We start from the raw sequence: 14,841 nt of genomic DNA, 5'->3' as shown, positions 1-14,841 counted from the left end.
AAATGTGTGATGGAGGAAATATAAGGGACAGTAAATCCATTCTAGAAATGAAACGACAATTTTCCTGCCTTGCACCTTTAGTGATTAAAAATGGCCTAGGAAAAAAAAAGATGCTTTACTTCCTGCTTTTTATAAGGAAAAGTGGTGAGAGCCATCAAAAGATGGAGCTTTGAACTCATACAATGTTTAGACATGTTCAGTATTGAAAGCATATCAAGCTGTATGATGTGACCTAATCATTATTGATGTCTTCCTTCTACTTTAGGCTGGAGTCTGTCCCCAAGAGCTCTATTTCTGCCTTACCAGTGAACCCCCACCCTGTGCCCCCGAGAGGACCTACAGACCTGCCTCCAATGTCCAAGCAACTCCAAATGGTACCACGAGGGTCACAGTTGTATCCTGCTCAACAGGGAGATGTGTTTTATCAGGATCCTAGAGGATCTGCCCCACCATTTGAGCCATCACCTTATCCACAAGGTAAGAGTGTTGGGGTCAGTTCTCCCCCCCACCCCTCATTGGTTCTGTGCCTGTGCTCCCCCTTTCACTAGTGATTTATTTAACCTCCTCAAATTTGGGTTTTCCTGTGGGAGCATGAAGGATAAATGCTTAATGTGCTAACAGCATAGTAAAATGGAAGTCCAGCATGGAGAAACGGTACTTTAGTGGTAGAATTTTCTTTCAGTCTAAATAATAAATTTCTTTTGCGATAGCATTCAGCCAGTCACATCCAGAGGGGATTTTGTGCAATTAAATGAGAACTCGCTCTTCTGGTTTTTGTTAAGTTTGCACTCAACCAGCATCATAAGTCTCTTTTGTCACATTAAAAAAGTGGATGAGATGAAGTGAAGATCACAAGGTATCGTGGAAAATGGGAACAGTAACTTCCCATTCAGGATGTTTATAAGACTTCATTGATGTTAAAATATTTTGGAGTGCTCAGATGAAAGGTTCATGGCTGCTGCAGAAATGTTTGCATCGGAAAACGATGAATGTGGACAAGGAGTGGAAGCCATAGGAATAGTTTAGAAAAGAGAACAAAAGGGCAGTTCTGGAGGAGGAAGAGAATGCTGGGGATGGTAAGGATAAGAGAAGGAAGTACTCCTTTGAAGAGACGATTCTCATGATTGAACATGAGTCAGGCTGAGGAGAAATAGAAATAAGGAAGGAGAAATTAGGTTGAGGGGAAAGAGATGGAAGGAGTTCAATATGGTTTTAGAAAGGAAAGAGAAGGAAGAATAAAAGCAGTATACCCAGAGCAACAAATTAAAATGTATAATATTTTACTTCATGCACAAATGGGAAATCTGAGTAATCCACAAAATTTGACAATGGCCCCTTTGTTTACATATGGGACACTGTTTTGTAAAGTCCAGATTTTTCCCCCCTCATACCAGTTCCAGTCCTAAAAGGCTCCACCCTCCATTTTAGCCCCAGATATTCCAGCTCTTCCAGCATTGTCAATTAACAGAAAAAGGGAGAATTAACACACACAATTACCCCATGATTGTGGAAAGGTTCTCTCCTGCTAGGGTGCTCTTGTCGAGTTATGGACCCTTAACTGAGTTCAAAGACACATACAGCAGGATAATCCCCACAAAAGGGCAGTCTGCCTCGGGCCCTTCCTTCCTTCAGGGCAAGGCTACTGAGCAGCAGCCATCTGAGGAGCTCCTGCCTTTAGTCAACCCTTTCTCCAGCGGCTGGGGACTGTTCTCCTCCCTGGTCAGCCACGAACTGTGCTGCATTTCCCCCTTTTTAAGCTCCTCCCTTCAAAGCTTCTTGAAAAATGTTGCTCAGGCTACTTGTGCCCAGTTGAGTGCTAGTCATTGACTGGCAGGATCATTCACGTGAACTTGGAGGGACACCTAATGAGTTCCTTCTGCAAAGTTGTGGGAATTATAGTCTTTGGGCCCAGTTGTGGTCTAGGCTGAAGAGAGCAGGCTGCACCTTCTCACCTGTGCTGGACTCAATGTCCAGCTGCTGTGGCTTGTCTCCATACTGGCTGGTTTGGTTAATTTAAGCATCACTCCCTGGGCTCTAGATCAACCTTTGCATTCTCAAATGTCTTGTGGGTGATTTATAATGACTTTTTCGTATATGAAAATCTATTATTTATAGCACTAAGATGACAGGTGTGTGGTCAAGAAATGACTTACTGATGCCACTTTTCAAGACAGTTGTAGACTGAAATTTCTAAGAATAAATTGTGGTGAACAACTGATATGTCCAATCGTGTACTGACTTTTTGTATCCTTGTTACATAAATTCAGGTGTGTACTATCCTCCTCAGTCCTCACAGTGCATGTCTCGTTTTGTTCGACCTCCACCATCTGCTCCTGAACCTGGTGGTCCTTACTTAGACCATTACCCACCCTACCTTCAGGATCGTATGGTGAATTCGCAGTACGGCACACAGCCACAGCAGTATCCTCCCATGGGACAACCTATGTACCAACATTATGAGAGCCGGCGTGTGTACCCCTCTGCCCAACCATACCAGCGGGAAGAGATTGTCCGAGGAAGCCCTGTGCCCATTGACATTCCACATGGAGCTGCACCTCCCTACGTACCTGAATCCAGAGACCGATACCAGCAAGTGGAGGGTTATTATCCCGTGGGTCCACATCTCAATCAGATCAGACCATACCACAGAGTACGGTTTTCTATATACTTTTGTAGTTTTGCTCAGAGAGAGAATGTTAAGGGAGCGTTAATTTTGGGGAACTGGGCACTTTCTGAAGGAGGGGAGATGAAGCACTTTTTAGGAGAATTAAATGCTTTAATTAGTGGCTCAGGAGTCTATTTTCCCCATACACACGCACACCGTGTGCCAAATTTTAAAATTCCTGATGGTGACTGATGAAAACTAGCATTGGTGGTGGTCACTCCTGAAAGAACATAGTGCCATATAAATCATTTCAAGTAAAGAAATGTCATATGTTCACATGAAACGCTTGATGACCCTGACTTTTGTGGCAAAATAAAATTTGAAGATAGTGTCTTAAATCTTTTGATTTCAAGTGTAGTGACATGATTGTGACATGGCTGGAAACAGACATCCTCTCTTTATAAACAGTGCAGATACAGCATGGGCACATGGTAATGTGAGATATTCCATGCACTGCCCACTCTTGACCTGGAGAGACTGCCTCCAGAATAGGCCAGGAATTCTGCTTTCATGACCCTTCTATACTTAGGCCCTTGACTGGGATTGCCAACTGGAGTATCCGTGTGTTATGGCTTTGTGTGGACATCAGTCCAGTGGAAACTTGAAAGAGACCAAATTTGCTGCCCATAAACCACTTGATGAAAATAGTCACTCACTACATAGCTAGATTCAGATGAGTGATGTGGGGATTAAGGGCTCTGTATCCCATTATCTGGTCCATGAATGAACTTAAACTTTTCAGTTTACCCAGTGTGTAGCTTCATCAAGTCAGAGATTTGATAAATCTGTTCAAGTGGTATAATTCTGTTATAAGATATATACAGTATCTCCAGATATCCTAATTAACTGAGGTAAGGTTATATCCTGCAGAGTTGTACAGCTACTGTATTCAAGGATGAATGACCACTTTGGCATTCTTCACCTTGGAATGCACAGCCACTTGAAAGCTACTACTACACGCCACCCACCAAGGAGTGTAGTTTGCAAGACAAATGTTTGGCCCTTTTGTGGGTTGAGGGTCAAAAAAGCTAGAACACACTGCACTAATGGGGGTCTAATCAGTTTTGACAGCTTGTGTATGTTCTGTATTTCTAGGGAAGCTTGCACTATCACCCATGTGTCAAGTATCAGAGGGGTAGCCGTGTTAGTCTGAATCTCTAAAAAGCAACAGAGGGTCCTGTGGCACCTTTAAGACTAACAGAAGTATTGGGAGCATAAGCTTTCGTGGGTAAGAACCTCACTTCTTCAGATGGCATCTGAAGAAGTGAGGTTCTTACCCACGAAGCTTATGCTCCCAATACTTCTGTTAGTCTTAAAGGTGCCACAGGACCCTCTGTTGCTTATCACCCATGTGAACTCTCTCTGTGACTAAGATGTCGCAGTCTCCAGGACAACTTTAATGAGCACTAAATTCAGGCAAAAGTGTAGAGAAGTATCTTGCAAATAGAATTGTCTCTCCCTCCTTCCCCCCCCCCCCCCGCCCTTCTTACAATGTGAACTGTGTTCTGGTGTTATACATCTTTTTTTTTATTTCTTTTTACCACATTTTTCCTCTTGTAGGGTGGTGATGCTCTACTTTGTGTGTTACGTAAGTTACTCAACATGTTGTTTATATTAAAACTTTAGGAGCCTTATAACCGACTTCCACCTCCATCTCAAACCCATCCCAGCCTGGATGAGCTTCATCGCCGAAGGAAGGAAATCATGGCCCAGTTAGAAGAAAGGAAGGTGATCTCCCCACCTCCCTTTGCACCATCACCAACTTTGACTCACCCCTTCCACCCAGAGGAGGTAAGCATATTTTTAACCAAGCTTTTGGGTTGTTGATATGGTCATAAATTAGTTTAGGGGTGTGATGAGTTCCCCCCCAGGGGTGCCTCCTGGAACTGGGGTACCACTGTGCCCGCCTAGGCTTTCTTTACACTGTACTGCTTTGACAGGCCCTCAAGCCCCCTCCAGTGCACATACAGATAGGGACACACGCAGCTGCAGCTACACACATGCTGAGATCAGCTCTGCATGGGAAGGCTCAGCTAAGGCTCCTCCCAGTTCCTAAGGCATGCACCCACTCCAACTGCACAGCGTAAGCTCATGAAATTTGCCCCCTCCCTCAATGTTGAGGAAAATATGCAACAGCTTTCTGCCCCCAGTTATGATTTCCAGGTACTGGTTTTAGAAAAACAAAAACAAATTTATTAACTACAAAAGATAGACCTTAAGTGATTTGTAAGGGATAGCAAACAGATCAAAGCAGATTGTTTTTGTTTATTTGCTGGGTAATCTAAGCTTAATATATTAGAGATTGGATATGAGCAGCAAATTGTCACCCTAATTGTTGTTTTAGGCAGTTTTCAGAGATTCTTGAGGGCAAGCTGCATTTGCTTGCAGCTTAAAACCCCAGATATTCCTTTCACAGGCTAGAAATCCCTCTAGCCTGGGTTCAGCCCTTCTCCCCTCATGCAGTCTTTGTTCCTCCGGTGTTTCCTGCAATCTTCTTGGGCAGGGAGTCAGTGAAGACCCATGATGATGCCTTAAATATCGTTTGCATATGGCAGGAACGCTTTGTTTCCCCTTTTGGTTTCCAAGCCCGGTCAGTGGAAAAACACTGGTATTCCAAGATGGAGTCCAATACCAAGTGACTTGATCTCATGCCTCTGTAGGGACACAGTAGCCATGACTCGAAGGATGTTTGTAGCATCCTCAGGAAGGCTCTGGGTGGGAGATTAGCCTCCTCTAAGACCTATTGTTCTCCCTAATGGCCCTTCCCTACCAGCCATCTAGACTGAGTGCATTCTGCCTAGTGGTTGTTCTCCAGGTGTAAACGCATTTGTAATAGATGCACAGACAATATTCCTAACTTCAGATACCAATATGATACATGCATACAAGTAGGATAATCATATTCAGTAAATCATAACCTTTTCAATGATATCTCATATGACCCATCTTGCATAAAATGCATCAGCTATGCCATAACCATATCTCAATAATATTCCTATGAATAATATGGAGTGTAATGCCACAAGGAATATGCAGTGTTAAGAAGTGAGTTTCTTTCACTGATCATGACCTTCTGAAGGGCTAAGATGAGCCTATGGGATAAGAAAGGGTCTATTAACAAGTTAGCACAGTACTGAACAATAATAAATCTCCTAGGGTCTTATATTAAACATTTTAGGGAGACCTTTGTGCTCCAGTTATGGAGGTCCATATGGTGACATCTGAGGAAGACTGTTCGTGGTTCTCCATCAGACCTCTGATCTATCAGTGGTCCTTAGTTACCTATTTATGCAGCCCTGAGAGCGATCTTGCTGCTTTAATGTGTGGAGGCACTATTAGATTGTTTTGAATGTCTCTGTTAATGACCGGAATACCATTGCTAGGCTTGGCTTTATTTACACCTGATATGGATAGAATTAAGTAATAAGGCAAGTCTTCAACTAGATCAAGGTCAAAATGTTACCTCTTCTTGCTGTGCACTGAACATTTAATACTGGGAGTCCAGCCAAGTGATTGGAATTTCACAAATAATATGAAAAATAAGTTTGCAGCTTCCTATAGTACATCTGGTTGAAGTCCTGCCAGCATCTTGATTGAAGTGAACAGTGTCACAGGAGTCAACAATGCCTGCGATACGCCTCCTGCCTTTTACTTACAGAACCAGGTTTTTGTTTTTGTACAGTACTCGGATGAAGACCTGAAGGTAGCTGGGAAATACAAAGGAAATGATTATAGCCAGTACTCTCCTTGGTCGTGTGACACCATTGGCTCCTACATTGGAACCAAAGATGCAAAACCCAAAGATGTTGTGGCAGCAGGGAGTGTAGAGATGGCGGTAAGTTGGGATGCAAGAATGCAAAAAAAGTTAAATTGTGAGGGACCTCCTTTATTTATTAGCTAGACTGACTGCAGCATGTGCCTCTTTCTCAGACCAAATGTATCTGACAGTCAGGGATAGTTTTACATTTGCAGCAAAATGCTCTGTTTTCAAAATGAGAAATTGTTCCAAAGCCACAATATCATTTCTATTTATCTGTTTGTTCTCTCGGTTCTGGGAATAAGTATAAACTAATAGCTCCTACCCGACTTGAAGCCACTGAATGAGCGAGATACTATGATGTTATGTCATCGGTTTCTCAACACTAATTTGGAGTCCAGAAATTATTTGTAGTGAGTCCTAATTAGTTGGAGCTGCTCACCTTTTGTTTCCTTCACTGAGATGGAAGAAGACCTGAGGTTTTAAAAACATTCTGGGTGCTTTTATGGTCATGGTACAAGTTAACACTGTTTAGTTGGTTTTTTGCTTTATGGGTTAGCTCAGTGACAGTCTTTTTTGGGGTTCAGGACCAAGAGAACACTCCAAATATTTCTCCGAAGTGCTGCAAATGTAACATGATACTGCAGTATGGTACTGTCCTGAGTGCCTTTCAGCATTTTTCTGATTCCTCTCTCTTACACACAATCCAAAGCTGCTATTGACTGGAATTGCTCTGCTTTAAAGGATATGAGAATTCTTAAAAAAATAATTAAAAACATAATTCCTGTTCCCCTGCACGAGTACTAACTGGCCCAAATAGGCATGCCTCAGTGGTGCTATATTTCTGCAGGACTGATTTTGCCAGGAAGATTGCCTGCCGGGGTATCACATTTATTGGGAGCCAGTGATTGCAAGGGAAGAAGAAGAAGGCATGGATCTTGCAATAACACCACATTTCCACATGACCCCTAGTTAGAAAAACATTGAGAAAGTGCTGAAATTTGTCCTTAGTAAACTTGAAGCAGTCACACACAACCTTAACATGTTTGCTTTTTTGAAAAATGTATATGTGTAACTCATCTTCATTGTGACTGTCTGTAAATGAAGCAGAAGCCAGTTCTCTTTTTTTGAGAGGGGGTGGAGGAGGTGGAAGAATGTTCTTTATGAAGAATTCCCCTGTTCCCTCCCCTTTATTGTATATCCCACCTCATTTCTTCACTGTCCTATGTCGTGGTGACCTGTCTTAGGACAAAGACAACTGGATGAGACTACTTTTCAGAACTCATCATTCTGTGATATGCTGCTACCAGTATGAATGAGTTCTCATCTGTCATCTGGCTACCACCTGTCTGTCTGACAGGATTTTCTGACCAGCTCCTCCTCCTCCTCTGCATTCAGGCAAGTTTCCCCAGTTGTTCTCCTGCCTTACTGGAAGCAGCTGCACTTGGCGCTTCACTGCTGAGTTGCCCTCCATCTTTCTCACCTCAGTGGAGCTATGTGGATCGGGGAAGGCAAAATTGGTTTACTCCCAAAAAAAGAAGGGTGAGAAGCATTATAAATGCCTTTCCCCTACAGCTTTGGGTAGCTGGTCCGTTTTGTTTGTCCTGCACATTCTCACCATGCAGAATTGCCACTGCTAGGTCTGGGAAGTGGCAGGAGGTATTCTAAATTAAGCAATTCTTTCTACTTCAACAGCCCTCTATGGACTTGAGAGCTGTCCTGCAGGTCCTCCTAAGTTTCTCCCCTGCTTCCCTCCACCACCCAGAAAGACCAGGTCACAGATGGGGGCTGACAAGATATCCTCCACCTTCAGTGTGTCATCCAGTCTCATGGGTGGGAGGGAGGGAATTGCTTTTCGTCACCACAAAGGAAATTCCTCCATCTGAGCCATATACTGAATAAATAAATAGGGCCTTTGCTGCCTCGCTGCTTTCACCCTTCCACTGAAAAAGCTTGGCAAGAATCTCATCATTGGGATCAGGTGACCTCCTGAACCCCTTTTTCTGTTGTCCATTCAAGAGACTTCTTTCCTAGGGGCAGGAAAAGCCTCATCCTTCTCTTCTCTCGTAGTCTCTCAGAGAGTGAGCTAGAATCAGATCTGAACCATCTTCCTGTACTAAGATCCTTTTTCCTTCCTGGAAAACCATAGTAGGGTCATGCCAGAGGAGTGGGGTTACTTGGTCACTCATGTAATGAAACCTTTATCTCTTTAGAACAGAAATCCTACAGGGATTGAGGGGGGGGGGGCGCTAATATTTCCCTCCCAAGGGCAGCCTTGACTTTCAGGACTTGTAGCTACTCCACCCAAAGGTGAACTTAAAATTTCCCATTCTGAGTCCAGAGACCTGCCTGAGGACACACTGTCGTGTTTTGACATCTGGATAGGAAGATGAAAAGTGCTGTTAAACAACTCTTTAGAGTGGGTGTTACTCAAATTACTACTGTAGTTTGTGCCTCACAAACCTCAAGGGCAGCCATCCTGCGCCTCCCAAAGATACCAGGGGACAAAGCAGTTGCCTCCAAACATCCCTCCTTGTTAGGTAGGACATCTCTAAGTGACTTCTTTTTAATTCTCTGAATGGCATGATTCAAGGTTCTGTGCATTTAAGGGCGAGCATCCTGGCTACTCCCTCCCTGCATCGGTTCCTGGGGCAGCTTACCTTTGTTTCCTCGCCACCACTTCAATGGAATTTGGAGAGGCCGTTAATTGATGGGGGCTTCAGCTGCCAAGTTCCAGAAGGGTTGCCTTTGAGATTTGGAAGGAGGACCACTCACTCCAGTCGGCTGTGTCTTCTCTCCTCCTCACTCTTGTCCCCCACGATTCTCCCTTTTTGTCATAGTAGCCATAGTTTCTTTGTAGATCTTCCTTATCTAGGTGTGGTCATTGCTTGTTCTGAGTTCTGACTTGAAAAAAACAGGAAGCCTGTCTGGATGCTGAGAGGAAGGAACCAGGTGCAAAAATCCCATCATGGATAAGCTACCACCTGACAGATACCCTGAGCAAGACTTGTCCATACTGGTGTTGGCACATTCTGGAAGACAAGCAGCAAGGAAAGAGACACTTCATATATTCTGTTACTGCTGTGGTCAACTTTATTTTTCTTTACCTCTTGTCCAGAACATAGATAGTAAAGGCATGCGTGACCAGCGGTTGGACTTACAGAGAAGGGCAGCAGAAGCTGGGGACGATGACCTCATCCCATTTGGTGACCGGCCAACTGTGTCAAGGTTTGGGGCCATCTCACGTACTTCCAAAACGATGTACCAGAGTTCTGGCCCCATGCAGGCCATGGCGGTACAGGGAGCTTCCACCAAATCTATCAACATTTCAGGTATAACTGCTACACGTGGTTATTTTTCTTTTAGCATAGTTTTATTTTTAGTGTGGTAGTATAGTGCGGGTAAAAAATGCCGTAGGAAATATTTTGTCAGAATCTTCAATGGTACCTGATGTTACCAGGTTCTGATTAATAAATTATGGATGGAAATGCCAGTTGGTCTTGTGTTTCAGTGAGGAAGCCTCCTCCACCTGTTTTTCCTGTTACTGTACTTGCAGGGAGCTGGGGAATGATGATGATTTTTTTACCATCTGAAAGTATGCTGTATATGAGAGAGTTCAGGCATAGCATTCCTATGGAAAAAGCATTTTGGCGATTAAACTAATCTTTCTTCCCAGCTATTACGGATATTCTTTGCAACCTATATACCAGTCTATTGGATTATATATGGGATAGTTCTGTAACTCAAAGCATTGTAACATGGCATGTGTTATCTGGGTAACTCCTTCTGTTCTTTTGCAGATTACAGTCCGTATGGAACTCATGGCGGCTGGGGAGCTTCTCCATATTCACCCCACCAAAACATACCTTCTCAGGGACGCTTCAGTGACAGGTGGGAATGTCTATCTCAGGCACATGCTCACTCTTTTTGTCTGTACTTATTCTGTTTATAGTAGTTTCTTCATTACCAAACTTAGTAAAGCTATTTTCTTTCCAATCCCTTTCCTGCCCCTCAAAGGGAGAGATTGTCCATGTCAGATGTGGCCAGTCACGGGAAACCCTTGCCGTCAGCTGAGAGGGACCAGCAGCTCAGGCTGGAACTGCAGCAACTAAACCATCAGATCAGCCAGCAGACGCAGTTACGAGGACTGGAGGTTGGTACCTGTGCCTTGGAAGGGGTATGAGAGAGCAGGAGAGAGATGGAGTTAGCAGGTTTGCTTACGATAAGCCAGAGACTCTTCTCTCATATTGAACATAGTATGAAAATTGAAATCCATGATACCTGACATCAGGACTTCCCAGCACTTCAGCACAAAGGAAAAACCCTTGACTATTTAGCAGCAGGAACTGAGGACTTGCTTGCTCTTAAATGTATTTTTTTAAATTTAATTTGTAGTCTAAAGATAGCATACCATGTGTGTGTTCATGTCTGCTTACTTTTTCTCTCTCGTGGTCTTTTCTGGGCCCAATAATCTGTAAGCAAATAAAGCTCTTGGCTTTTCAGATTTTGAGTTAATCAGACTCTACCTGTAGAAAGTTTAAACCCTTTTGTGTGGTGTTTGGCTTTGTGCTGTAGCCCTTTTCTTCCTAAACAGCACAAGCCACAAAACTGAACAAAATAGATGTTAAAGTTTTTTAACTTTAAAAATAAAAGCTCAACTTTGAAGTCTACTTAAAATGAGTATAATTTTTGCACAGAGGGATGGTATGGGAAGTTTATATTTGTAAAAGGAACAATGAGCAGTATGTATAGCTTTACTTCATTTTATGGGACCTTGTGGTAGGAGGGAGTTGTAAAACAAAATTAAGGAATTCTTGCTGTAGGAAAGCTTAGTTACTGTACTGTTGACCTTTCCTGGAAGGAAAAGCCTTATCTTCCTACAGAAAGCCATGGAGAACAACTCTAAGGCCTTGGCTACACTTGCAAGTTACAGCGCTGTAAAGCCTTCCCCAGCGCTGTAACTCACTCCCCGTCCACACTGGCAGGGCACTTACAGCGCTGTATCTCCCTGGGTACACCGCTGCAGGTACTCCACATCTCCGAGAGGAACAACAGCTGCAGCAGAGTGGCTGCCTCGCATGTGTGAGTGTAAACGCTTGCAGCGCTGTACTAATCACCTTGTCAAGTGGCCAATCCTCTGGCTGTAGGAATGCGGAAGTGCCGGTTTCAAAGCTCGTACCACAGAGAAAAGCAAACAGTTTGCAGCTTGCTTTGAGTGAGTAAATGAATGAGCAGGGGGCCAGGAGTTCGGAACTTGCAAAATAGAGAGCTGACATGCTCCAAAAAGCGCACACTCTCCCCCCACGCTCCCTGTCACAATCCACCCCACCCCCGTTTTGAAAAGCACGTTGCAGCCACATAAATCCTGGGATAGCTGCTCATAATGCACCGCTCCCAACACAGCTGCAAATGTTGCAAGTGCGCTGGCAGTGTCAGTGTAGACAGACTGCAGCGCTTTTCCCTATTCAGTTGTGCAAAGACAGGTTTACCTCACAGTGCTGTACAGCTGCAAGTGTAGCCAAGGCCTAAGGCACCTCTCCTCTAGTCAGATTGAGATTTCTCTCAGCAAAGATCATTGTTTAAGAAGTCTTTGCTCTAGTAAGAGCTTGGTTCCTAAAGCAGGAGTTCTCATTGTGCATTTATTAGGTGTTAATGGCACTCACAATGTCTCAGTGGCAATGACCCTTTCAAGAAGCACACATTTCCCAGTTACTTGAAAAGTGACTTGTTTGTGTTCTTGTGCTCTTATTCAGGAACAAGAGGAAAATTGTATTTAAATGGTGCATGCTTGCCTTTGCTGGTACCTTAATGGAGGAGTGTTGGAAAGTTTCAAAACCTGTACCTGGCTTCTCTCCCCCAAGTACCACTATAATTGATCTTGATTGTCTTACATCCTAAATGGTTAGATGTTGAACATTAGCTATAAGTTTAAAACCTTGAGAGCAAAGCTGCTGTTCAGGTCACAGGAGCTTTAGCTGTCATGTTTGTTTTTAGATGCAACTAGTTATTTATAATCCAGGATGCATTTCCCATTTAAGTACTAGATGGGTAGGTCAAAGCTTTGGGTATAAACCAGCCTTGGCCGTGTACATTTTACTGTAATGGATAAGTGTCTGTGCTAACTGTAGACCAGTAATCGGTGATTACTATAAGGAAGGATGGCCTTGCAGTTAAAGTACAGAACTGAGACTCAGTCTTGTGCTCTGCTTTTTGGGTTTCCCATTTAATCACGTGTGATCTTGAGCAAGTCCCTTGATCTCTCTGTGCTTCATCGTTGCTCCACACTTCCTCACATGGGTTGGGGAAGAACTGTTCATTACCTGTACTTACATAGCACCTCCAATCTTAGAATCTTCAAACAGTGTTATAAAAGTAGTAATATTGTAACTACATTTAGTTATATTGTAGGGATTTAGTGATCTCTACTGTAGCAAACCCCTTTGCTTCTTATTCCAAGGACATGGGTTTGCTTATCCTTCAGGAATTTTTGTTGAGCAAACAGTTCACAAAAGAACATTTACACATGGGAATGTATTATGGCTTCATTTGCAAATGAAAAATAAAAATCAGGGCACAACAGCCCTTACTAGGATTAATAATTTGTCACAATATTAAAATAACTGCATGTTAAATACTGACATCTTTTTTTAAAAAACGCAAAAAAAAGACCTTTAACTGGATGTGAGAGAGACACCTTGAAATATTGTTGGAAGTGCTTTCAAAGTCAAGACATTATAACCCATGTAAGGGGAGGGAAGGCTTGGATTTTGCAACTAGGCAACACTCCAGAATTACAGCCTGGTCCAACTCTGCGCATGGTTTGTTGTGTGCTCAGTTGTGTATGTGCTTGGCTTTATGCATTTAGGCTGTTAATAACAGGCTGCTGTTGCAGAGGGAGGCGACCACCCTGGCAGGCCAGCCACAGCCGCCACCTCATAAATGGCCTGCAATGATCTCAAGTGAACAGCTGAGTATGGAACTGCACCAGGTGGAAAGGGAAATCGGGAAGAGAACCCGTGAGCTGAGCATGGTGAGTGCTGTGGGTGTGGGACATGGCAAGGTGGAATGTAGAGCTGCTTGGTTGGCTGCAGCACATTAACCCTTTCCAGTAAGGCTCTCTGCTGGAGGACTGCTACCAGTGTTAGTCATTTCCCTGTCACCATTTTATTAGTCAAAACCTCTAGGTTAGTAGTAGTTTGTGTCCAGGATTTGAATTCTAATGTGCTTCAAGTATTCAACTTCATTTTTGTAGCCTTTTGAAAACGAAAGTAGGATTAATTTTGTAATTGGGCAGCTAACTACAAACTTAGTATCAAATTGCTGTCCCAGTCTTCCTTTGATTATAAATGTAGCCTTTCAGCTGACAACACATACTGTGGTGTAACATGCATAAGAATTTTGCCATTCCATCAGGAGAGGGCCAGTGTTCAGTACTCAGCCTGTGGTGTTAAAGTTCTTGGTCTTTGCTTCACAGTGTACGAATCATTCCTGTCTTTTGGGAAATTCTGTATCCTGTGTGGATGGACAGATCCTTCTGAATCTGTATTTTCTGGTCTCTTGGCTTTTGTGCGGTGCTTTGTGCAAGATTTACAGGCATTCTCTTCTGTTCCCATGGAATGAAGCCACAGAATTTTTATAATATGAAACAATATTTTCTGTCCTCTTCTTTCAAAGGAGACCCAGTCTTCACTGGACATGAAAAGCAACCTGGGCACCAATAAACAGACAGAAAATGGACAACTAGAACCACAAAGCAAGGTTCCAGCTGAGGACCTCACACTGACATTCAGGTAACAGGAGTTTCCATTGGTTCTTAGAGGATAAGTTAGTCAGGGCTGTCTCTTTGGAATACAAAGAGCGTCAGATACCTGTTTCTTTTGTATCATTTTTGTATTGAGTATACATTAGTGAAGAATGGAATTATTCAATGTATAGTATTACCATCTATTTGGGGTGATTTCAGCCAAGTGGAGGAATGAAATGAAGGGGTGTGTGTGTGTGTGTGTGAGAACTGTTAACTAGTCCCACATAAAACAAATTATTCTATTCTGGGTTTAATAGCAGGAACATTTTGGGGGCATTAACTGTGAAATGGGGATGTTTATGAAGATACTGAAAATAGGGTAAAATTCTGTTTTTGCGCCTGCACGAAGCTTCCAATGGTGATTGATCTGTGTGTGTCTTGAACTAGGACTGCATCTACACTATAAACAAAAAGCATTGCAATATGCTGTTGGCTGAAATGTTACAGGTCTGCACATCAGCCATCTCAGGAGTTTTACAAGCATTGGTTACAACAGTAGTAAGGTCATTACTTCAGATGTAGTTGAACTAGAAAAGACTACAGTGGCTTCTCTCCGCTGTGAACAGAAGGGCACAAGCTTTGCAGTTGTCAGTAAAACTAGTCTGTATAATTTCA

The 14,841-nt window shown here is 43.1% G+C and overlaps 1 protein-coding gene across 9 annotated transcripts in view; it reads left to right on the top strand.

Annotated features, from left to right (window-relative positions):
* Positions 1–14,841, top strand: part of RC3H1 (ring finger and CCCH-type domains 1) — a 104,186-nt gene that overhangs the window by 80,556 nt on the left and 8,789 nt on the right. For 4 of the 9 annotated variants that reach the window (XM_034779609.1, XM_034779617.1, XM_034779608.1 and 1 more), the window contains 9 exons: positions 266–477; positions 2,268–2,650; positions 4,292–4,456; positions 6,330–6,500; positions 9,541–9,754; positions 10,223–10,313; positions 10,440–10,575; positions 13,288–13,452; positions 14,097–14,212. In XM_034779609.1, the coding sequence (XP_034635500.1) occupies positions 266–477; positions 2,268–2,650; positions 4,292–4,456; positions 6,330–6,500; positions 9,541–9,754; positions 10,223–10,313; positions 10,440–10,575; positions 13,288–13,452; positions 14,097–14,212 (1,653 nt within the window). The remainder of the gene's footprint in view (positions 1–265; positions 478–2,267; positions 2,651–4,291; positions 4,457–6,329; positions 6,501–9,540; positions 9,755–10,222; positions 10,314–10,439; positions 10,576–13,287; positions 13,453–14,096; positions 14,213–14,841) is intronic. The other 5 variants (XM_034779611.1, XM_034779612.1, XM_034779610.1 and 2 more) reach the window with 5 other exon arrangements.

The sequence above is a fragment of the Trachemys scripta genome, chromosome 8, assembly GCF_013100865.1.
Source record: "Trachemys scripta elegans isolate TJP31775 chromosome 8, CAS_Tse_1.0, whole genome shotgun sequence".
NCBI lineage: Eukaryota > Metazoa > Chordata > Testudines > Emydidae > Trachemys > Trachemys scripta.
Note: the sequence above shows the minus strand (reverse complement) of the source record. Positions and strands in the feature narration are given on the sequence as shown.